A 25174-nucleotide genomic window follows, 5' to 3' on the forward strand; every position below is an offset into this window, starting at 1 on the left:
TTTCTATGGGGTTGAGATCTGGAGACTGGCTAGGCCACTCCAGGACCTTGAAATGCTTCTTACGAAGCCACTCCTTCGTTGCCCGGGCGGTGTGTTTGGGATCATTGTCATGCTGAAAGACCCAGCCACGTTTCATCTTCAATGCCCTTGCTGATGGAAGGAGGTTTTCACTCAAAATCTCACGATACATGGCCCCATTCATTCTTTCCTTTACACGGATCAGTCGTCCTGGTCCCTTTGCAGAAAAACAGCCCCAAAAGCATGATGTTTCCACCCCCATGCTTCACAGTAGGTATGGTGTTCTTTGGATGCAACTCAGCATTCTTTGTCCTCCAAACACGACGAGTTGAGTTTTTACCAAAAAGTTCTATTTTGGTTTCATCTGACCATATGACATTCTCCCAATCCTCTTCTGGATCATCCAAATGCACTCTAGCAAACTTCAGACGGGCCTGGACATGTACTGGCTTAAGCAGGGGGACACGTCTGGCACTGCAGGATTTGAGTCCCTGGCGGCGTAGTGTGTTACTGATGGTAGGCTTTGTTACTTTGGTCCCAGCTCTCTGCAGGTCATTCACTAGGTCCCCCCGTGTGGTTCTGGGATTTTTGCTCACCGTTCTTGTGATCATTTTGACCCCACGGGGTGAGATCTTGCGTGGAGCCCCAGATCGAGGGAGATTATCAGTGGTCCATTTCCTAATAATTGCTCCCACAGTTGATTTCTTCAAACCAAGCTGCTTACCTATTGCAGATTCAGTCTTCCCAGCCTGGTGCAGGTCTACAATTTTGTTTCTGGTGTCCTTTGACAGCTCTTTGGTCTTGGCCATAGTGGAGTTTGGAGTGTGACTGTTTGAGGTTGTGGACAGGTGTCTTTTATACTGATAACAAGTTCAAACAGGTGCCATTAATACAGGTAACGAGTGGAGGACAGAGGAGCCTCTTAAAGAAGAAGTTACAGGTCTGTGAGAGCCAGAAATAGTGCTTGTTTGTTGGTGACCAAATACTTATTTTCCACCATAATTTGCAAATAAATTCATTAAAAATCCTACAATGTGATTTTCTGGATTTTTTTTCTCAATTTTTCTGTCATAGTTGACGTGTACCTATGATGAAAATTACAGACCTCTCTCATCTTTTTAAGTGGGAGAACTTGCACAATTGTTGGCTGACTAAATACTTTTTTCCCCCCCACTGTATATATAATATGTTGCCCACCCATAGGCTACATGAGAGAAAAGGCTTTCTCTGTGTTTATATTTTTCACTTTTTTAAAAGATTGATCTAGTACTTTATAATACATTTTTGTAGGTTTTCCTGTGTCAGGATTGGCAAATATGTTGTGTTCACTGTTTAACAGAGTAATAGGACTATAATAATAAAACTCTTCTGTTGTGCATTTTCTCTGCAGGGAGGACTGAGAAACAGCAAGCATGAGTGTACATTGTCATCACAGGAGTATGTCCACGAGCTGCGTTCCGGCATCACTGAGGACAAGCTGCTCATTTGCCTGGAGTCCCTTCGCGTCTCTCTCACCAGTAACCCAGTCAGGTAAGTGTCCTTACTCTCTTGCTTACTTAATCGTCTTGGGTTCCGCAGTGCAAAGTGCCCCCAAATAAACCTCAAATGAACCTCCATTTTGGCCAACCTGTTCTTGACGTTCACTAAATTCTCAGTTTACTTCTCCTAAAAGGTTTTTCCAGACCTCATTTGAGTCATCTATGGCTGCATTCACACAGACAGCCCAATTCTGATATTTTTTCCACTATCAGATCTGGTCTTTGACCAATCACAATTAGTGGATTAAAGATCAGAATTGGGTTCTCTGTGTGAATGCAGCCTAAGAAATCAGACCAAGTTGGCATCTGCTGGATACCTTCCATCGCTAATTGGATATATTTCAGGGCATCTTTTAGGCCCACGCGGAACGATGGGCTTGGTTAAACAAGCATAGCCCGTGGCATAGCCCTTTAAAATGAGCATAGCCAATGGTGTAGCCCACTAAACGAGGGGAAGCCCATAGCCTGTCATTCCATCGACACTATATCCATTAGTCTCTTATAGATAGGAAGTCCACTTTTCCACATCAGAAAGCCAGCCATTTTTTGTCTCTGAGACCTTAAATCGCACGGTGGCCCTCACCCATCTCTCCCATTCCCCCATCACCAAGAGTGGCTTTAGCTGCCCACACCCCCCTATTTTTTATCTGTTTTGATCATAGTAATGTACTACTTTAAAATAATTACCCGTTTCTCTCAGTCCTGTGCCCATTTCTAGCAAGCTTTGATTGGCCCTTCATTCAACCATAATTAGGCCACGGCGACTGTGTTGGGGGAGCCTTTTTCCACCCACAAAGTTCTCATCTTCCGTTCTTGTAGATGGGGATCTTCAAATTTAATTTAGTCCCAACAGCACAGAATAACCCTCAATGACAGCAGAACACTCTCAGTTATTCACCAAGCCCCACTGTTGGAGAGATTTCTTAATGTGAATCAATGAACAGTGCATATAAAGTGGTCATCAGATGAGTGGCAGATCTGCTTTTATGTCCGACTCCCAGTTATTGGCGATGAACCAGCAGTGGCCCAGCGGGCCATTTATTTGATCCAGTAGATACAGCGGAGGCATTATCTTAGCATCCTAACAGCTTGAAAAATGAATAGGCTTTGGTGTGGTCTCACTAGAAAGATCATGCTAACTCACAGAACAACACGACGTGCTCTGCACTCCAAAGCAATTAATAGATTTTTACCCCCAAAAATCCCGCCCATCTCTCTCTTGCTGTGGCTGATTAATTGTGTAGCTAGAAGCCAGGGGCCTCATTTATCAATAATGCATTTAAACTATTCTAAAATACTTAGAATTTAGAATGTTCATACGCATAGAAAAGTGTGATTTATCAAACAATTCTACGAGCGTCATACGCACACCGGTAGGAGATAACATTGATAAATACCAATTATCCTCAGCCTCAGTGCTCATGCAAGACCTTGACTATTTGTATTTCGAAACGTCCCTAATTAACAATATATGGTCAAAATCATCCCTTTAAAGCCTGTGGGGAATATACAACACCATACCTTTGAAATACAACGGCACAACCAAAAATAGCTAAACTTTTCCGTGACGGAACTAGAGGTGCTAGTGTCAGAGATTGAGTACAACCAAAATGTTTTATTTGGCTCACTCAGTTCTGTCTTGACCAGTGAAAATACAAAGAGAGGACCATTAGGACAATTCAAGTTGCTTTAGTAATGGCGAATATACTTCAAATGAGTAGGCAATACTCACCAATAAGCCAACCATCCTCAACAGCTCCCTCCTGTAGGCATATAGGCCAACACTGCTGTTCTGCAGAATGAACGAGTCATACGTTCCACCTAGCCACCTAGCCACCTTGCCACAACATTCAGCAGTGTCTTTTGCACTTCACATTACCTGTCACCTGCACATTAAGAGTGGAAGTCTTTTCTGGCACAGCCAGAAGGGTACTGGCCACCCCTCAGATCCTGGTTCCTCTCTAGGTTTCTTCCTAGGTTTCTGCCTTTCTAGGGAGTTTGTCCTAGCCACCGTGCTTCTACATCTGCATTGCTTGCTGTTTGGGGTTTTAGGCTGGGTTTCTGTATAGCACTTTGTGACATCTGCTGATGTAAAAAGGGTTTTATAAATACATTTGATTGAATTTGATAGATTTTCTGTTCACATAGTTGAACTCGTTTTGGGATGGTGCTTTTAAGGCGATGTGGGTGCCATCTATTGCTCCGTTCCTATTTGGGAACCCATTGACGACAAATAAACTCCTCTTGACTTCAACCTGTTGTGCGATGGTGTACGGAAATTGTATGTTACAGTTAGTTTTGCTGATGATTGCATCCAAAACATTGGCTCATCTGGGGATGTGAGAGGCTGATCGGCAAGCTCCCGTTGCCAAAAACTCGAGAGTGGATATCACTTGGATGTGCACCGGCATAGCATGTGTTTAAGTAGGTCTTAAATCCTAAAATTGGTTTTGAGAAACAATATCTGATGAGCCAATCTGTACTTTCTGCAACAAAGTCCCACTCTAAAAACCCATGCCAAATCTTCAAACTGAGCACAATCAACCATCTCTCACTCTATTTCCCATTATCACAGTCTTTTATAGTATTTCAACAATGGTTTCACTTTCACACATGCCTCTAATTTAACAAATTACTGTACTTTATATGGATTATTATCGTAACAAATGTACTGATGTCGTCAAATAATATGATATAGATTGTCAAGATATGTGGCATGAATTCACAATGGAAATACAATCATATATTTTTCCAAAATTATTACTCTCATAATTTCACACATTTTCAACATATATTTTCCCCATTCTACGCTTGTCAAGCAGTTCCCTTATTCCACCACTTGGCACTGGTGGGTACGCATGGTAATGGCTGTGAATTTACGCACACTCTCTCAAGCAAACGTTCATATTGATAAATCTCACACTTTGCATGGTTTACGCACATATTTGTGCCTACGCACGATTGATAAATGAGGCCCCTGAATCAGAAAAACGAGAAACAGCAATGGTTCCATCCACAGGGCACAAGTGGTCACTGAATGGTTTGATGAGCATGAAAACGATGTAAACCAAATGCCATGACCATCCCAGTCACCAGATCTCAATCTAATTGGAGCGATTTTTGAGCATTTTCCACCACAATCAACAAAACACCAAATTATAGAATTTCCCGTGGTGGAATAGTGTCGCGTCCCTCCAATAGAGTTCCAGACACTTGTAGAATACATGCCAATGTGTATTGAATCTGTTCTGGCACATGGTGGCCAAACACCCTATTTAGACACTTTATTTAGGTGTTTTCTTAATTTTGGAAGTTACCTGTATTTTCAGAGACCATGTGAGAAATGTATATTGTGGTGTATTAAAATACAGGGAGAAAGGTAAATACAGCATACTTATTTGACTAATACAAAATGCCCCCTAACCACCACGTTTCCATAAGCGGTCGTAGACCATCAACGCTAAACTCGGCTATACAAAAACACTTTCGGATGCTTTGTTTTCTTTCGTTTGTGTGTTTTAAGAATGATTGCTATACCTTTCAATCAAGAAATGAAAGACCAATAAGCGGTACTAAGAAATTAATTAAACCAGTGCTGTTTGTGGACCGCCAGTCACCTCCCACCTCCTTCCCCAATTAGCTCTCCTTAACTCAGCAGAAAAAGTGAAAGCTTCAAGCTCTGTAATAGTGTTTTTCTTTTTCTCTGAGAGACTTGTGTTGCTCTGTGATGCGCCACAGCCAGTTAATGTCCTCCCGGTGGCCTGTGTTTGTGTAATAGTTTAATTGGCTGGGCTGTGCACCTGTTCGCCAGCCCAGGTGGCTGCAGGGCTGGTGCTGCAGTTCCTTCATCCCCCCTCGTCTCCCAGTCAGTCCAAAACAGGTGTGTGGCAAGCAGCCCTCCAACATTCCCTCGCAGATGGTATCGCCCGAAGCACCCACAAGCCCCATCCGTCTCCAGGCTCCCAGTTTCCTCAAGCTGCCATTTTCTCTCCCCCCACTCCCCTCTTTTGCAAAAAATAATTACGCCTTGACCAATTTTTCATCTCATACTTCTTTCTAAGCCCTTTTTAATTCTTTCATTTGGACATTCACTTCTTAATTTAGACCTGTCACGACACCTCTCTCACCACTTTCCAACAAGTGGTGTTTCATTAACTTCTAATCCACTGACTTGATACGAGATGTCAGCTCACAGATAATCCAAGCCTCTTATTTTCTCATTTATGTATAGGGAGTTAAAGCGTGGTGATGTCGTTTTCTCACAACTAGTTTTTTCAGTTTCTTTTTTTATGGTGTTGCAGTGTGAGAGAAGTGCCACAAGGCTGGCAGCAGAAGTGCAGGAATTGAATATCACAAAAGCAAATATGTTTTTTCACACCCACTCATGCACAAACTCGACAGACTTTTGTCAAGTTCACTTCTTCGTGGGGATAATTTTTCTCTCAAAACCCCCCTCTGAGCTACCTCTACCTGTCCTGATGCTCCACCAATACCTTCCTTATAAGAGGAAGTAAGAGCGTTCTTAGGTCCTACACAGGGAGCACACTGCTTCACACATTCAAGGGCCCGGCTTTGGAGTTCCTCATGCTAAGCCTTTAGTATTAGTCTGACTCCCTTCAAATCCCAGCAGTGACTTCCATATTAAATTTGCTCGACTCTCAGATCCTCCAGACAGATTCAGACCAAAATTGAACTTGGCACCAACTTTTCATTATGTGGAAAAATCTTCATAGCATGACTGTAACATTTTCTCTGGGGCAATTTGGGGGCCTTTGTGTGCAGGCATCCGTGAATTGCTGCTGACGCTAGGAGTTTTCTCCTTCTCTGGGTCAGGGCTGGAGAGTCAAGATAGAGCGTTGTACTGTAGTGATCTCACAGTTACTGCCAGGGTGTCTGTGTGTCTCTCGGTCTCACCAGCTTTACCTCGGCTTAATGCCTGTAGCCATGCAGTACAGGAGGTAACACATAGCACTGGTAATGGGCTTAATAGTAGCTTTGAAGTGGGGATTACAGGAGGCAGTTCATCAGCCTTGATTGACAGAAGATAACAAAATGACTGACTGAGAAACAATTGAAGACCACCAAGTGACTGACTGTGAAAGATGGTTTTCAGAAAAGTTACACTTTGAAACATAAACAACCTCTATTACATTTTGACATGTTGGTAGTTTGTTTGTTAGCGAAGCTTTGGTGTACATTTCTTTGGGATAACAGCTTTGTCAAAGGTATTGATCAACCTTACATAAAAATAGGCCTTACAGTTATTGTATTTTACTGAATAACCAACTGACAGTGAGCCATTTTAGTGATATGTCACCATAGCTGAAATGGCAGTTATATGTAATTTACGATGACATATTACTTAAATGTAAATCCACTAAAACACGATCTACCACAATGTTGAGTGGATGATGGCTTATTACAGCCAGGTTGACAGTCAGTGAATAACTCTTAGTCTTTTGTATGTAAAGAGAGTGTCTCCTCAGGCTGAGAGCTGAAGCCTGGTTATGGGAAGTGTATTAATGTAATAACAAGTCAACACTGTGCTGACATATGTTTCTGTAGTGAGTTTGGGAAGACATGGAGGTTCCAGCCCAGTCTGCCAGAGATGCTTTATTACAGCGAGGGGAGATGATAGGTTCTCTACAGCTAAATCAAACTCAACACTGGTCCAAGAAAGTTTATATATGGCTTTATAAATCACGATGTCTTCAAAGGGGTTCAAAAGTATATTGTGTTTTCTCATATTTCAGTGGCATATTTGTCAGGAAATATGTTTCCCAAAGCCTTAAATCTTATGGCCAAAACTGTTATAACCAAGACAGAAAGACATAATTTTCATGTCGGCTAGCTTTAGAATGGCCGTATTTTTCAGTCTATGATGGAGTCTTTGAAAATATCCAATGCAGCGTATGGCTAAGCTCTCCTACAAGCACAGAGAGGGCAAGATAGTCACAACATTGACTTTTTGGGTGAAGTGGCCCTTCCTTTCCCAGCTCCACTCTGGGACGTAATGGAAACTTGCCGTTTGATTTTTACCAAACTATCAAACTCCAGGAAGTAAGAAAATAAAGTTATCAAAACTTCACCTCTCGGTCTGTGAAATATATTGTGTTACCATGGTGATGGAGTGAAACAGGGTTTGAAGAACTCAGCTGGGGTCGTCTGTTCTGGGGGACTTGACTCTCCATACTCCAAATGTTATTATAAACTGTCCTGCACCCCCCCTAGGCTTCAGACAAGCCCATATTTTGCACTGGCACTTGTTAAGGAGAAATACGTTTTGGAAATTAGAAAATAATCTATGCATGGGCCCACGAGGCATGGATTTTGATATTGCAATGCGTTGTTTTAGTAGTTAACACAATTTATATATTTGACTCTCCCCCATTTGTTTTCTGTTCCCTTTCTAAACTGATGTTTTTTATTTTGTTCACCAAATTATTAACAGTAGAGCACACATAAAGTTGTGACAGACAGGCCTGTTTTTAAACTTTACGATTGACAATGAACCATGCTTAATTAAGAAGCAATCTTTCACATTAACATTTCATTATATAACTTCTACACACTCAGAAAAGAGTGGGTTAACTATGTTAAAACTCTCACGTCGCTGACTTCATTGCAGCCTTTTTTCCAGAGGCAGTAAAGGAGCCCAAAGATCCAAATGTCCTCTGTGACTGAGCACATTTTAAGAGGGACACCCATTTCATTTTATGACACCATCTGTTAACCTCAGAGGTAGCCATATCTAAGGAAGCCCTGGAGCGAGGCATACATAATGCACATATCTGATTTGAATTCCATATTGATTTTGTTAGAAATGGTATTACGGCGCAGGTACAGGGGGATAATTGGAATTCTATTGCTCTATATCCACTACCCCACGGCCTTTGCAATTTCTACAACTTCCTTTTCCTTGTTCATTGTTTTGTCAACACCCAATGGTGTATTATGTATAGCTCACATAGATTTTTCAGCCATTTGCCCTTCTGTTAGTAAGACAACAATTAATGTGTCAATGTCTCAATATTTTATTTACCAGCAAGTGGTGGTTTGAAATGCCACATTAACTACTATGCAGAGTTTCTATTTATAGTAGTTTCAATATATTTCTGAGGACAATGTCATGTTGCCCCGGCATGTGTTCCTCTGTAGAATGACAGTTCACAGCGGTCTGCTGTTAGAAACTAGTCAGTATTTTAGGGGCAGTGGAAAGTAGCTAGCTAGATAGAGCTTGTTGTTGGAGAAACTTTGTGAGTTAACTGTTAGGAAGAAGGAAAAAAAAAAAAGCCATAAAGCAAGAATACAACTAAACACTTTAGTACAATATAGTGTCACGAACCGGCTCAAGTTCGTAACAAAAGGGAGACACGTGGAGACAAGGAGTACTCAAAGTATATATTTATTAATTAAAGTAACTAACTGAAATAACAATGGGGTGTGTAATCAGTAATCAGTAGTGTAAGTGAGTGTTTGCTTGCATAAATGTAATATAGAAAAGTGTTGATAAGTGCCAAAGCAAACAACCCAAAAAGCCACAAAAATATCACAACCAAAATCAAAGTATCTGCCTGGAGAGAGTCTCCCCAATGAATGTGGAAGAGGTCCATTTATCCTGGGACACACCCGGCCCAGGTGTTTCCCATGTAGCTGACGACCCCCCCAACTCCGCCCACCGGCATCCTAATAAGGAAACAAGAGCAAAGAGAGAATACGGCAGACAGAGTGGGAGGGTCGTCACACCCCCCCCATAAGACCGGGGACCAACAAGGACCCCGGCCCAACGTCACCAGCCCCTGCGTCCCAAACCGACAAGTTGTACATGTTCACCCCTCCACTTGCCCCACCCATCATCCTCCTCTCCAGACCTCAGCAACCTTTACCCAGGAAGCAACCTTTAAGAGGAAAGAAAAACACAAGACTAGGAGGGGACAAACAGGAAAGATAGAACATGACAAAATCAAACACTGGTCGGTCACATCAATATTCATGAACAGGGCGCACGAGAGAGCGCATCAGCAATCACATTATCAGTCCCCCGGATGTGCCGCACATCTAGATGGAAAGATTGTAAAAATAAACACCATCTCATTATCCTCTGATTAGGACACCTCATGGACCTCAAAAATGTGAGAGGGTTATGGTCGGTGTAAACCACAATAGGTACTACACCCGACCCAACATACACTTCAAAGTGTTGTAGCGCCCATATAAGTGCTAATGCTTCTTTTTCAATGACAGAATAGTTCAACTGATAATGGTTAAACTTTTTGGAAAAGAAACTAACAGGCCTCTCAACCCCAGCCACATCTGCTTGCAGCAACACTGCACCCGCCCCCACATGACTAGCATCCACCTGCAAGGTAAATGACAAATCCACACGAGGAGCAGCCAGTACCGGAGTTGAAGTAAGCAACCTCTTTGCATCTTCGAAAGCCTGTTGACAATGAGAAGACCATACGTACACAGCCTTAGCTTTCAGCAAATCTGTCAAGGGAGCGACCACAGTAGAGAAGTTCCTACAAAAACCACGATAATACCCAATCATTCCCAAGAAACGCATCAGTTCCTTTTTTAGTAGTTGGTAGTGGAAAAGCATCAATAGCTACCACTGTAGCCCGAACAGGACGCACTTCACCCTGCCCAACCACCTTTCCAAGGTATGTCACAGTCGCCTGAGCAAACTCACATTTAGCCAAATTTATCGTGAGACGACCCGCAGCCAGACGTTCGAACAAGGCTTGAATACGGGACAGATGTTCCTCCCAAGTATCTGCATATATCACTACATCGTCCAGATAAACAGCGCACCCGGCCAGACCAGAGACAACCCTGTTCATAAGTCGCTGAAAAGTTGCAGGCGCATTACGCAGCCCGAAACTCATAACCGAATACGAGTACAGACCAAAAGGTGTAATAAAGGCAGAGATTTCACGTGCCCTACTCGTCAGTGGCACCTGCCAATAGCCCTTTAACAGGTCAAATTTGCTCACAAACTTAGCTGCGCCGACTTGATCAACGCAGTCCTCCATCCGAGGAAGAGGAAATGAATCCGGCTTAGTGACATCGTTTACCTTACGGTAGTCCGTACAAAATCTGTTTGTTCCATCCGATTTACTGACCAAGATACAGGGAGAAGCCCAACTGGAGAAAGAAGGCTCTGCTATTTTACTCTCCAGCATGTACCTGACCTCAGCATCCAGACAACGCAGTTTCTCTGAAGAAACTCTATAGAACCGTTGACGAATGGGGTCAGCATCTCCAATGTCAATATCATGTTCTATCAAGTTTGTACGTGTTGGTGTATCAGAAAACAACCCTGGAAATCTCAGAATCAGACCCACCAACTCTTTCCGCCCATCAACAGGTAGATGAGTAAGAAGACTATCTAAAATCTCCAGTGTCTCTGAATTCTTCAATCTACCCTGCAGTATGCAATCGTCGGGACCAGAAACATCTTCCTGCTCCTGCACAGACCTAGCATGACCAGAATCCAGGGAATAAACAGTATCAGCCAAAAGAACCGCCTTACCGTCCTCTGTAGACTCCCCCTGTTCAGTCTCAGAGGAACGTGCATAATAGGGTTTTAACAAATTTATATGGCACAGTTGATGTGCTTTCCTCCGTTCTGGAGTGGCAACTAGATAATTTTGCTCAGTGTCCTGGCGCACCACTGTATATGGACCTTGAAACTTGGCTTGAAAAGGAGAACCAACAATTGGCAGCAGAGCCAGAACCTGATCACCTGGACTAAAGTGACGAGGCTCAGCTCGCCGATCATATATGCTCTTCATCCTGTCCTGTGAAGATGATAGCTTCTCTTTAGCCATTTCACCAGCGGCATACAAGCGTCGCCGAAAATCACACACATATGATAACAGGGACTGAGGAGGCTCGGGAGACTTCCAGTCATCCTGGAGAACAGATAAAAGCCCACGCACCTTATGTCCAAACACTAGGTCATTTGGGCTAAAACCTGTGCTCTCCTGTGAAACCTCCCTAGCAGCTAACAGTAACCAAGGCAACCCCTCCTCCCAATCCCTATCCATCTCAGTACAATAAGATCTCAACAAAGACTTAAGCGTTTGATGGAAACGTTCCAGTGCTCCTTGACTTTGGGCATGATAAGCGCTAGCCAAGTTGTGTTTAATATGGAGTTGTTGGAGAACCTGTCCAAAGAGATTAGAGGTGAAATTAGATCCTTGATCACTTTGAATGACCTTAGGGATTCCAAACAGTGAGAAAAACTGAGTCAAAGCTTTTAACACAGACTTAGTCGTGATAGACCTGAGAGGATAGGCAGCAGGAAACCTAGTGGTCTGACACATCACAGTCAACAAATAATTACTACCCTTTCTGGAACGAGGCAGAGGACCAACACAGTCAATAATCAGATACTCAAAAGGGTTACTGAGTACAGGAATAGGGAACAGTGGTACCGGCTTAATAGCTTGATTAGGTTTACCAGTTAATTGACAGGTGTGACAAGTTTTGATGAAATCAGAAACATCCCTCTTTAATCTTGGCCAAAAAATTTTTCGTAATATGCGATTGTAGGTTTTTCTCACACCCATATGCCCAGCAACGTCGTTGTGAGAAGTTGTCAGCACCAACTCACGAAGCTTAACTGGTACCACAACCTGACTAATCGCCTCCCCCAAAAAACAACTACCATGAGACATCCACTTTCTCATCAGGACCTCCTCTTGGAGAAAATAGCCCTGTGCGACATCTCCCAACTGTTCCACAGACACAATTTGGTCCCGCAACTCTTCTAATGTAGGGTCAGTCCGTTGCGCCTCGATTAAATCGGAGCGGGATACAGATAACGGGATAACAGGGAAAACAGTAACAGACTTCTTTATGGTATTCTCGTTAGCCAGCTCCGTGACCAGGTCGTCATGGATCATAGAACGCGTCACTGCACACGCAGAAAACACCTCTGGGAAATCTTGCGCACTCTCATCAGGAATCCCTACAATTGACGGCTTAGTGGAAACCACTAAAGATGGAGACACGATAGGCCACACACGCTCCCCAGCCAAGTTATTTCCAAGGATCACGTCAATACCCTCAATAGGCAATGAAGGACGCACCCCCACAACAACCTCACCTTTCACCAGTCCACAATCCAACATCAGTTTATGCAATGGAACTGACAGAGTGTTCAAACCTATTCCCCTGATTAGAACACTATTCCCCGAATCAGTCTCCGCAGAGAAGGGTAACACAGACTCCAACACAAATGATTCAGAGGCACCTGTGTCTCTTAGGATCTTTACTGGCACTAGGTTCTTACTTCCTACCATAGACACAAAACCCTCCGTAACGAAAGGTAAATAGTCGGGATCAATATAACCCTTCACCTGGCTCCGGGCAGGAGACAATGCGTCATGAGTGAACTGATGTGGAACAGGCGCGGCTAACGCTGCAGGCCTCGATTTACCATAAGCACCTGTACTGAATTTACCCCTAGATCTAAGAATCGGACATTCATTTTTCCAATGACCTAATTCTTGACAGTAGTGACACTCTTGACCAACGTCAGTTTTACCACGGGTATCAGGCTCAACCCTATTTGAATGAAACTCTGCCCGGGAACCGAAGTATCTCGGCGAGCGAGGCCCAAATCTCTGCGACCGCCCCCCACTCACTCCGAATACGGGGTTCTGCAAAAACATTTTTGTGAGTCAACACATATTCATCTGCCAAAACCGCAGCTTCAGCAACAGTCTTTATTTTTCGTTCGTTAATGTACGTCGCTATACGATCAGGGATTGTGTCCTTAAATTGTTCTAACATAATCAGATCACACAGCCCTTGGAAAGTCATAACTGCAGAGGCAGAACACCAGCGATTGAACTGTGAAGATAATATTCGCGCAAACTCAACATGAGTCTGCTGATCATCCCTTTTAAAGTTCTAAATCGTTGGCGGTAAGCCTCAGGGACCAATTCGTAACTCTGTAACACAGCCGTTTTAACCTTCTCATAACTAACACTGTCTGCTACGCTAAGAGCTGAATATGCTTCTTGCGCTTTACCAGTCAGCACACACTGCAACATCAAAGTGCGATCAGAATCAGGCCAACTCCTAGCGTCAGCAACACACTCAAACAACGAAAAAGAATGTTTCCGGGTCCTTTTCATTAAACTGGGGCAACAACCGTAAATTCCCTACAACATCAAATGTCTCTGGATTACGACCAAAAGAGGAACGACCCCTAGGTAACTCTGGGTCACCTTCCCAGAGCAAACTCTCCCCCTGAGAGCTTTCCTTCCCTAACCAACTCTAGTCGCTCTTGTTGCAGCTTGATTTTAGCACGCTCCATATCCTGTTTAAATTCCAATTCCCTTTCATATTTTACACGATCATGCTCCATTTTAGCTCTTTGTTCATTTCGTTCATGCTCCATTTTAGCTTGTTCATACTCCATTTTAGATCTTTGTCCATGCTCTAGCTGTAACAGAAGCAGTTCTTTCTGCTGTTCAAAAAGAAGACTACTATGACTAACCGATGGAACGGTCATTGTAACATATCGGGAGACAACGTGTCCTCAGCAGAGGCTGCCCCAGTGGTAACATCCAGAATACCACTCTCCATCAAATTGGCCTTCAATATTAACCTAATAGAATTTTTAGACGTTTATCACTAATTTCAACCTTGTAGTGTTCAGCAACCTTCAACAGCTGTTCTTTAGTACATAATTCTAACAGTTCTTCTGATGGAAAGCGAATGAACTCGTCTACATTAGACGCCATAATCAGGGAAAAAAAATTAAATATATATATATCATAATAATCTTGCTCAACCCCTCTGCTGAGCACACCAGACACAAGAGAAATACAATCACACCGAGCACCACAGAAAAGAGCTGGGATATGGAGCTTCCCCAAAACCTACAATAACTCAACCCTAGTCTTCGTGCAGATTTGCGGTGGGTAATTACGCACTGTAGCCCGCTGGCAAGGAATTAAACCCCCAGCACGCTGGTAGATTTCCCCAAGCCACGGATGTGCCCCCGAGACAACTGCTCAGTCCACTGACACCACACAAAAATAACAAACATTTAACCATGCCCAACGTATCCCAAAACAAAACACGTCACTAAGCCTATCAGGGGAAAAAGCTATAGCTCCGGGTAGCAAATGTCACTACCCTACCCAATCTCCCACTGAGGTACACAGCCGATTGTACTCACCTCCTCAGACCGATGTCCCAACAGCGAGTAGAGCAAGAGTTTCCAGGCTGGGCAGGGACTGGAAACTAACCAATGTACTCTCTCCAACGCAGTACAAAACCCAAAGGCAACCAATACTGGCCTATCAACCTCAAACAAACTAACAAAATTTACAACGAAAGACCCTACAGAATTGGACATTAACTCCACGTTCTCCCAAACACAACCAGTTCAAGATCCCGGACGAGCCCCCACTTGTCACGAACCGGCTCAAGTTCGTAACAAAAGGGAGACACGTGGAGACAAGGAGTACTCAAAGTATATATTTATTAATTAAAGTAACTAACTGAAATAACAATGGGGTGTGTAATCAGTAATCAGTAGTGTAAGTGAGTGTTTGCTTGCATAAATGTAATATAGAAAAGTGTTGATAAGTGCCAAAGCAAACAACCCAAAAAAGCCACAAAAATATCACAACCAAAATCAAAGTATCTGCCTGGAGAGAGTCTCCCCAATGAATGTGGAAGAGGTCCATTTATCCTGGGACACACCCGGCCCAGGTGTTTCCCATGTAGCTGACGACCCCCCCAACTCCGCCCACCGGCATCCTAATAAGGAAACAAGAGCAAAGAGAGAATACGGCAGACAGAGTGGGAGGGTCGTCACAATAGGCCTATATTTAAATGGCAATTACATGCCTGTCTTATGTGAAACAATATCTTGAATGATCAGTTTACTCACAACTCTTTGCAAAGATATTCTATCATTAGGATGAGGGAGGTGGCACTGTGATTCCTTTCCTGGCTGTCAAGATAAAAGGAGAGCAACTCACTAGGGGGTGAGGGATCTGTAGTTGTGTAGGTCCTATACTGCTCAACACATCAAACCGCGACATTCATCCTCAGATCTTCCACAAAGATATATCTTTATACAACCCCTATTTCAATTAATGGGCCCGATCAATCACGAATGCTTTGGTAACTCCACAGTAGTTCTTCCCTCCACTTCCCTCTATCCTCTGCGCTGGAGGAGCCTTGTGCTGTTTAGGAGATAATTACCCATTTCAGGAGTGTTTTGCGCTCCGCGGGGGGTCATTTAGAAGTGTCTGGGGAAGCGCAGCGAGCTTTCCCCCTGTCCCCAGTCACTCTGTTGATTTCATCATGATGTTGCTTCTTCACTTTCCCTTCACACATGTTGCTGCCTTCAGCACTTTCTTTGTCTGCAACCACACACCCTCATCACCACCCTCCTTCCCTTAACTCCACAACCCTCCAATTTCACCATCAAAAGTGGAACGTTAATTTATGTTGCAGGTTTTGATGTGCAGTCATTTTGGGACCACCGTTTTTTATGGGGGGGGGGGTATCCTGCTGAGACTCAAATGCCATTACAGGCGTCGGCCACTTTTTTTGATGCCATGCAATCGTATTCGCAGGGTGCTGACACCGGGAATATTGTCCCTCGGAGTGCGCCGCTGGGCTTTCACCCCCTGTCCGACTCTCTGAAATCCAATATCTCCAGCCACTACCTCTGCTGCCTCTCTTTCTCGCCTCTCTCGCTAGCCAGGAAGGTTACCGCCGCCTGGTGCTGTCCACTCTCCCCGGTGCTGAAATTAGCCATGCATTTGCAGTGCTTTCTACATGGTTTCTACAGTGGTTTCTACAGGGTACGGGCGCTCCCATTGTCACTGTGTTCAAAGCAAAGATAATTACTTCTATTCTCCTCTATCCCCCCGTACCTATCTGAGTGGAGGGTGGGTGGACCAACTTATGTCCCGTCATCAAACTGGATCTGCTAGAGAGGACAGAGAAGGCAGGGGAGTAAAAGTGTACAACTTCATTTGAGAGCTGTGTGTGGTCGGGACAGCTGAGCACTTCAATCCGCTCTAGGAAGAAAGAATAACAAACCATGTGAAAAGATTGGGTTTGCGTCCCAAATGGCACCCTATTTTCTAACACACAATGCCATCTCTGTGTTTCCCTTCCTTCTTCTTTCTTTCCATCAGTGCCTATTGAGAACACAACTTTCTATATAAATCATACTCCCAGGTGTTTCATATTTTTCTCCTTCCTGGTTTGTGTTGTGTATTACGTCTGATGCCCAGAGGGCAGAGGATACATACAGGAAGTCAAGGTCAGGGTGTGGAAAGACTAGGCCATTCATTAAGCCATATTCAGAAAGATGTAAGTATTTTTATTCATTAATTAGCTACTCAACACTCTTTTCTTGCTATTGCAAAGGTCATAACCTATCAGACAGGCAATTGTTTGAGGATACTGATGTATGCTTTATATAAGCTATAACAGCTTCTGAAAGGACATGCATGGACACATTTGAAATTGTATCATTCTTGAGAATGTGAACTGAATACCTTCTGTCTGACCAAAGAGCAAAATGGAGATGTTGCGTGCTAACTGCAGTCATTGGTATTCATTATTTTCTTGTTACCACTGTGACTGATTTACATTGTAGTTTATACCCTTTACAGTATATGCCGTGAAAAAGTATTTTCCCCTTTTCGGATTTTCTCTATTTTTGTATAAAACATCAAATTAGATAAAGGGAACCTGAGTGAACAATTAACACAATATTTGGATATTATTATTTAATTTATTTAATTAAAAAAGTTAACACCCAATGCCCCTGTGTGAAAAAGTAATTGCTCCCTTACACTCAGTAACTGGTTGTGCCACCTTTTAGCTGCAATGAATACAATCAAACACTTCCTGTAGTTGTTGATCAGTCTCTCACATTACTGTGGAGGAATTTTGGCCCATGCAGATCTGCTTTAACTCAGCTACATTTGGGGGTTTTCGAGCATGAACTGCTCGTTTCAGGTCCTGCCACAACATCTCAATTGGGTTTAGGTCTGGACTTTGACTAGGCCATTCCAAAACATTACATTTGTTGCTTTTCAGCCATTCTGTTGTAGATCTGCTTTTGTGTTTTGGATCATTGTCTTGCGACATGACCAAAGTGCACTTCAGCTCACGGACAGAAGGCCTGACATTCTCCTTTAGAATTCTCTGATACAGAGCAGAATGCATGGTTCCTTCAATGATGGCAAGTCGAGTCCAGGTCATCAAAGCATCCGCAAACCATCACACTACCACCACCATGCTTGACCGTTGGTATGAGGTTCTTAATGTGGAATGCAGGGTTTAGTTTTTGCCAGACATAACGAGACCCATGTCGTCCTCTAGTTTACCAAAAAGCACCTGGAAGCACCTGGATGATCGTCAAGACTCCTGAAAGAATGTTCTATGGACAAATGAGTCATAAGTGGAACTTTTCTTGATCAACAACTACATAAAGTGTTTTTGTTGCAGTCATTGCAGCTGAAGGTGGCACTTCCAGTTTTTGAGTGTAAAGGGGCAATTACCTTTTCACACAGGGGCATTGGGTGTTGCATAACTTTGTTTATAACATAATTAATTAATCAACATTGTGTATTATTTGTTCACACAGGTGCCCTTTATCTAATAGTAGGTTTTGGATTAATATTTTTCACGGCACTGTATATGTGTGGGCATTTGACATCATTCCCATTGGGCATGCTATTCTGATTCTTTCAGTAAGTCATTGCATTGATTGGTGGGAAATGGCTGTAGCCTTAAAAATGCAGAATCATAAGGCTCGGTTTCAGGTTATAATGTCGAGAGCAATTTGTTGCTAAAAGCTCAAGGCCTCAAGTGGAATGCATCAGTGCTGAATAGGTCAGGAGTGGCAGAGTGGGACAGCGGTATTGCTCAGCCCATAATACAATATGAAATATATTGCTCTCAATGACACAATACTCCCCGATGCCAGTCCCAATGAAATAACACAACAAGAATGAACAATGTTGGGCCACTGGGTGAAATCAATCTGCCTGAAAGTCATCACAACACAGAGCAACTGATCAGTCAGACAGAAAGACTGAATGTATGTCAGATTCCAAAGCCTGCAATGAACAATTCAAGTTGAGTCGGTTGCTTTGGCTGGTGCACACAAGCAAAGCATTCTCTCCAGCATCAATGACATTTCCCATGCCAAATCTGTCTGTAGCAATATGATTAACACCACTCTGTAAATCCATTCAACACCACATATGGCATACTTGGTAGTGACACACCACGGCAGCTTATTGTTTCATTATAGGGAATTGCATTGCCTTGTTCGTGAGCTACATACACGGTGGCAGCAAAGGTCAGATGGATAACTGTTTCCATTTGGGAACTTGAAGACGGATGAAGTATTAGTTATTATTGCCTCCCAATAACTGTTCTTTTGGCAGGAAAGATGAACACAAAATAGGGGAAATTTGAAGTTTATAAGGCTGACATAGGAAACTAAATATAGAAATTATTTGTTGCTATCGGAACGGACAGGAAATTCCTCATATACAGTTGAAGTCGGAAGTTTACATACACTTAGGTTGGAGTCATTAAAACTTGTTTTTCAACCACTCCAGTGGTAAAGTATAGTTTTGTATAGTATAGTGTTGGCAAGTCGGTTAGGATATCTACTTTGTGCATGACACAAGCAATTTTTCCAACAATGGTTTACAAACAGATTATTTCACTTATAATTCACTGTATCACAATTCCAGTGGGTCAGAAGTTTACATACACTAAGTTGACTGTGCCTTTAAACAGCTTGGAAAATTCCAGAAAATGATGTAATAATAATAATAATAATAATAATAATAATAATAATAATAATAATAATAATAATAATAATAATAATATGCCATTTAGCAGACACTTTTATCCAAAGCGACTTACAGTCATGTGTGCATACATTTCTACATATGGGTGGTCCCGGGGATGGAACCCACTACCCTGGCGTTACAAGTGCCATGCTCTACCAATTGAGCTACAGAGGACCACATGGCTTTAGAAGCTTCTGATAGGCTAATTGACGTCATTTGAGTCAATTGGAGGTGTACCTGTGGATGTATTTCAAGGCCTACCTTCAAACTCAGTGCCTCTTTTCTTGATATCATGGGAAAATCTAAAGAAATCAGCCAAGATCTCAGACATTTTTTTGGGGTGGACCTCCACAAGTCTGGTTAATCCTTGGGAGCAATTTCCAAATGCCTGAAGGTACCACGTTCATCTGTACAAACAATAGTATGCAAGTATAAACAACATGGGACCACGCAGCGGTCATACCGCTCAGGAAGGAGACGCATTCTGTCTCCCAGAGATTAACATACTTTGGTGCGAAAATTGCAAATCAATGCCAGAACAACAGAAAAGGACCTTGTGAAGATGCTGGAAGAAACAGGTACCAAAGTATCTATATCCACAGTAAAACGAGGCCTATATCGACATAACCTGAAAGGCCGCTCAGCAAGGAAGAAGCCACTGCTCCAAACCGCCATAAAAAAGCCAGACTACGGTTTGCAACTGCACATGGGGACAAAGATCATACTTTTTGGAGAAATGTCCTCTGGTCTGATGAAACAAAAATAGAACTGTTTGGCCATAATGACCATCGTTATGGAGGAAAAAGGGGGCAGCTTGCAAGCCGAAGAACACCATCTCAACCGTGAAGCACGGGGGTGGCAGCATCATGCTGTGGGGGTGCTTTGCTGCAGGAGGGACTGGTGCACTTCACAAAATAGATGGCATCATGAGGAAGGAAAATTATGTGGATATATTGAAGCAACATCTCAAGACATCAGTCAGGAAGTTAAAGCCTGGTCGCAAATGGGTCTTCCAAATGGACAATGACACCAAGCAAACTTCCAAAGTTGTGGCAAAATGGCTTAAGGACAACAAAGTCAAGGTATTGGAGTGGCCATCACAAAGCCCTGACCTCAATCCTATAGAACATTAGGGGGCAGAACTGAAAAAGCGTGTGCGAGCATGGAGGCCTACAAACCTGACTCAGTTACACCAGCTCTGTCAGGAGGAATGGGCCAAAATTCACCTAACTTATTGTGGGAAGCTTGTGAATGGCTACCTGAAACGTTTGACCCAAGTTAAACAATTTAAAGGCAATGCTACCAAATACTAATTGAGTGTATGTAAACTTCTGACCCACTGGGAATGTGATGAAATAAATAAAAGCTGAAATAAATCATTCTCTCTTCTATTATTCTGACATTTCACATTCTTAAAATAAAGTGGTGATCCTAACTGATCTAAGACAGGGACTTTTTACTTGGATTAAATGTCAGGAATTGTGAAAAACTGAGTTTAAATGTATTTGGCTAAGGTGTATGTAAACTTCCGACTTCAACTGTATCTCTATGCATGCTGAAATAAGCATCATCAGCACCTTGTTTACGTTTGCGTGCGTGCTCTGGGTCCAGACTGTGAAATCATCTCATATAATTCTGGGTTTTGTGGCACTTAACATAAATACAACATAATTGTGTCTTCACCAGCAGAAATAGTACACATAAAAAATGGCTCCCTAAGACATACCATTAATTTTTCATTTTGCACGCGGAATGTAATGTACATAATTGTGGAAATTAATGGTGAGACTTAACTACAGGATTATATCAATAATTATTTCATAAACAAGTTCCACCCCAAGTTAATGAGATCCTTGGATACATGACACAAATTGAGTAGAGGAGGAAGCTGAAAGTGAAGAGGATCCTATTTGGCTATTGTGCTGTTGCATCTTTGACAGACGGACAAACCGATGGACAGCCAGACAGACGGAAGGACAACATAGAGAGACAAAATAGACATACAGACAAACTGAGGGACTTCCCATCCTGGACCCACACTTTAAATCCTAACTGCACTATTCATCCACTTTAGTCACCTCCAAACGAAAGCTGCTTGTTTTCCCAGCAGTGAAGAGATAGTTGCCTCAGAACAATAAACGCTTGTGACAACATGCTAGGGAAAGGAGGCATCTTCACTTAACCAGCTATCAGTGTTTTCTGTGAAGTAGCCCTGTTTTTGCTCTGTTTACTTCCCATCTTGTTGAGGAAGTGGATGTGTTGAGGCACAGGTTATTTCAACCACATGTATTGTGTCATATCACTGTCCAGTGTATCAGGCCAGGCTAGATTAAATGTAATCCGCCTGAGCTACGAAAGTGATCACTCAATGCATCTCATTTGGGTGTCATGGCAGCTTTTGCGGCCGCCTGTTTTACACTCCTAGACATTGTATACGACCGCCCGGTATCGGCGGCTGCATCTCAGGTTACACAGAGCACTGTGTAATAATCAGAATACCTCTCCACAAATATTTGCTTCATTTCCCCTAGCTCTCGCGTAACCGCTCCATCAACCATGTTGCCTCTTTCCCTCCTTTTTTGTTGTCTCACGTAGCTCATTTGCTCCTACCACCTCCGTATTGATGTCGGGATGTCATAAACAGCACATGATTGTGCATTACATTGAGCCGGGCTAGATTGTTTTCCCGAGATCTAATTTTTGCTATCGGGCTTAGCTAACTGTGTTTGTATGCAATAAGCTGCCTGCCACAAAGCTGATCTCGCGAAGGGAATTGGCAAACATTAAACCATGAGGCTCCCCTCAGTAAACAGAGTTATACATTTTGAACATTATTCTGTTTGGTTTTATTAACAAAGAAGATCATTATAACGTACTGTACAGCATCATGGTAATAAGTTGCAAATTGAGTTGGGCTTGGCCCGGTAATGCATTTTGAGGAATGGGTTCAGAGGGCCTCAGTAGTCTTAATAATTCTCCATACATTTTGCTGCAGATCAAAGGACTACCTCACTTCACCTCGGAGGAACCGCCTCGGGCCAGTAAGCATTGTTCCTAATCGAGGGTCTTCAACTGCAGAGTCAATACAAATGACTTTAATATGCATGTTCTTATTGCGTTTAATCATTGTCAAGGCAAAATAAATTATTGAATTATGGCCCTTTAATTCTACAAATTGCTCAATGCGTTTTGTGTTATTGACAATCGAGCGGCAAGAGCAAGGGATGTTAATGACATCATATAGGTGTGATCGGGGGGTCAGCCCCTGCCTCACTCACTCTCCGCCATCCACCCCTTCACTGACAAACAGTCTCATCTGCACTGGATCATTTGCTGTCTCCAGATACGCTTGTGGTTTATAGCCAATTATCTCCCACGATCCATTATCGATTACAGTGTTATCTTTCTTGCATTGCTTAATCTTTTGGCAGCACTACAGCTCGCTGCGGGGGGCCTAGAATCACACTGCTAGACCACAGGAGCAGGACATAGGATGGATGATTGTTCATTTGCCTGTACATGAATATATGATACACATTCTAGCATTTAGTGTTACAAAAAAAGGGGCTGTGTTGATTTGCGATTCGACGTCTCATCAATAGATTCTCCAAAGAAATAACCAGGAAAAATAGAGACAATAATATTCTCCATATCTAATCATATTTGTGGAGATTATCATTCTCCTCAGTGACAATGAAACCAATAGCACCAATTACTTTTTATGTAGGATTCAACAGCTGTTAGTCTGGCTCCGAACTACAGTATGTACATTGTCTGACTTAGTTTTCTGACTGTCTGTTTTTTCTTCTTCTATTTCCTAGCTGGGTGAACAACTTTGGCCATGAAGGACTGGGCCTCCTCTTGGATGCATTGGATAAGTTGCTGGATAAGAAACAGTAAGCATCTCACATTTCAACGACTTCTCTTCTCAATACACCCACAATACTGCCTAAATCTATAATTCCTTTCCTTTCTTGACTCTTTTTCAGGCAAGAAATTATTGACAAAAGAAACCAGCACAAGCTGATCCAATGTCTCAAGGCCTTCATGAACAATAAGGTTTGTACTTGTTGGGTTGGTCCAAGGCTTTAATTCCAAAAGTTTTACTTTCTGCAGTTTCTCTCAATTCCTGAGTCTTTTTAGGTAGCCATATAGCATAATTCAATTGGCACCCAAAGTTGTCCCTCAAGCACTTGAACAATCATTTTAATCCTTTATTCCGCTTGTTACATCGACTCAAAGTAATCCGAGGAGGGAAGAGAAGGACAGTACAGTGCAGAGGTGGTTCTGTATTCACCTTGAAGTGCTCCAAACATAGACAGCATTTCTATAGCTTCAATGCCTCAATTTTAATGGCAAAACTGGAATAAAGTCTTATTCATATTTAAAAGAAGCAAGAGTGGTAGAAATGAAATTAATAAAAAGTGATATCACTTTATACCGATTATGTAGTCATCTCGAAATCCTGTATGATGAAACCAGGTTGGCTGTTTTTCCTATCTAGAATGGATGGGCTGTGACAAGTGCTATTATGGGCAAGTAAAGCGGAGCTAATTTGCCATGTTGAGCTCATTGTCCCCAAGTATTTAATTATTCTTTTTTGGGAAGCAGCACTATCTCATCTCTCGAAAGTAGCACATGGTTCAAGGATGGATGAGCTATTGATATTGTTACCCTTTACAAAATCCCCATATGTGGTCAAGTAAGGCCATTGCTCCAATCTGAGATAGATTTAAAGGTAGTAGAGGACTATAAGTATTTGTCCCCACAGCCCTGTCCTGAATTGGCTTAATTCATCATAATCTCAATTTTCCCTTGGCCTCTATATCCCTTTTTAAAAGAGAATTAGGGCTAACTATTACTTATATTAGAGGTTCTTTGTAAAGTTAGTAGTGCTTTTTTTTTACTGTAAGTGAGCGATCTCTATGAATGCAAATGCTCTCATTAATTTATACCCAATGGACACTTCTTATTTCCTTCCTCTCTTACATGTCTACAGTATGGACTGCAAAGGATTCTGGAAGATGAGCGGAGCTTGCTTCTCCTGGCCAGGGCCATTGACCCCAAACAGAGCAGTATGATGACAGAGATTGTCAAGATCCTCTCAGCTATCTGTATCATTGGAGAGGAAAACATGTAAGTTCATCGCAACATACGTCATCAGCAACACTCATCCACCATTGTTATATCTTCGATGTCACACTTCTCTCAGTGCCATCCGTTGTCTTCCTCCCCACTTCTCCCCCTAGCAACGTAATACCCTCATATACATTATGAGATTAAGGAAATATATTTGTAAGCCACAGGAGGCTGCTGAGGGGAGGACAGCTCATAATAATGAATGCAATACCATTCCATTCATTCCGTTCCATTCATTACTATGAGCCCGTCCTCCCCAATTATAGTGCCACCAACCTCCTGTGTTGTAGACAATCTGTCACTGCCCCAGCACAATACATTCTGTGTGCTTATTGCATTTGCAGTAAGGGCTTTGAGCTGTATCGGAGCTCTGTCAGTTAACATGTTCTGATTTAGCAGTTTGGGCTGTGTAATGTATTTAAGTGCTCAGTGTTGTTGGCCATGAACACACAGCTTGGCTGACAGATTATAAATTGAATCCAGGGGATTTTTGATTGTGTCTGCCACAGAGCTGGACTAGAATAACAATGGCACTTCAAAGTAAGTTTGCATGCAGCGGAGGAAAATAAACAAACTGATAAATACGAGAACCCATTTAAAACT

General features: G+C 42.6%; 1 protein-coding gene across 1 annotated transcript in view; it reads left to right on the top strand.

Moving 5' to 3' along the window:
- The window catches only part of LOC121535952 (protein diaphanous homolog 2-like), a 726045-nt gene that overhangs the window by 241335 nt on the left and 459536 nt on the right, over nt 1-25174 (top strand). Inside the window, exons 6-9 of the mRNA XM_041843185.2 lie at nt 1409-1548; nt 23254-23328; nt 23422-23491; nt 24432-24568. Of these exons, the coding sequence (XP_041699119.1) occupies nt 1409-1548; nt 23254-23328; nt 23422-23491; nt 24432-24568 (422 nt within the window). The remainder of the gene's footprint in view (nt 1-1408; nt 1549-23253; nt 23329-23421; nt 23492-24431; nt 24569-25174) is intronic.

The sequence above is a fragment of the Coregonus clupeaformis genome, chromosome 2 (genome assembly GCF_020615455.1).
Source record: "Coregonus clupeaformis isolate EN_2021a chromosome 2, ASM2061545v1, whole genome shotgun sequence".
NCBI classification, from domain to species: Eukaryota; Metazoa; Chordata; class Actinopteri; order Salmoniformes; family Salmonidae; genus Coregonus; species Coregonus clupeaformis.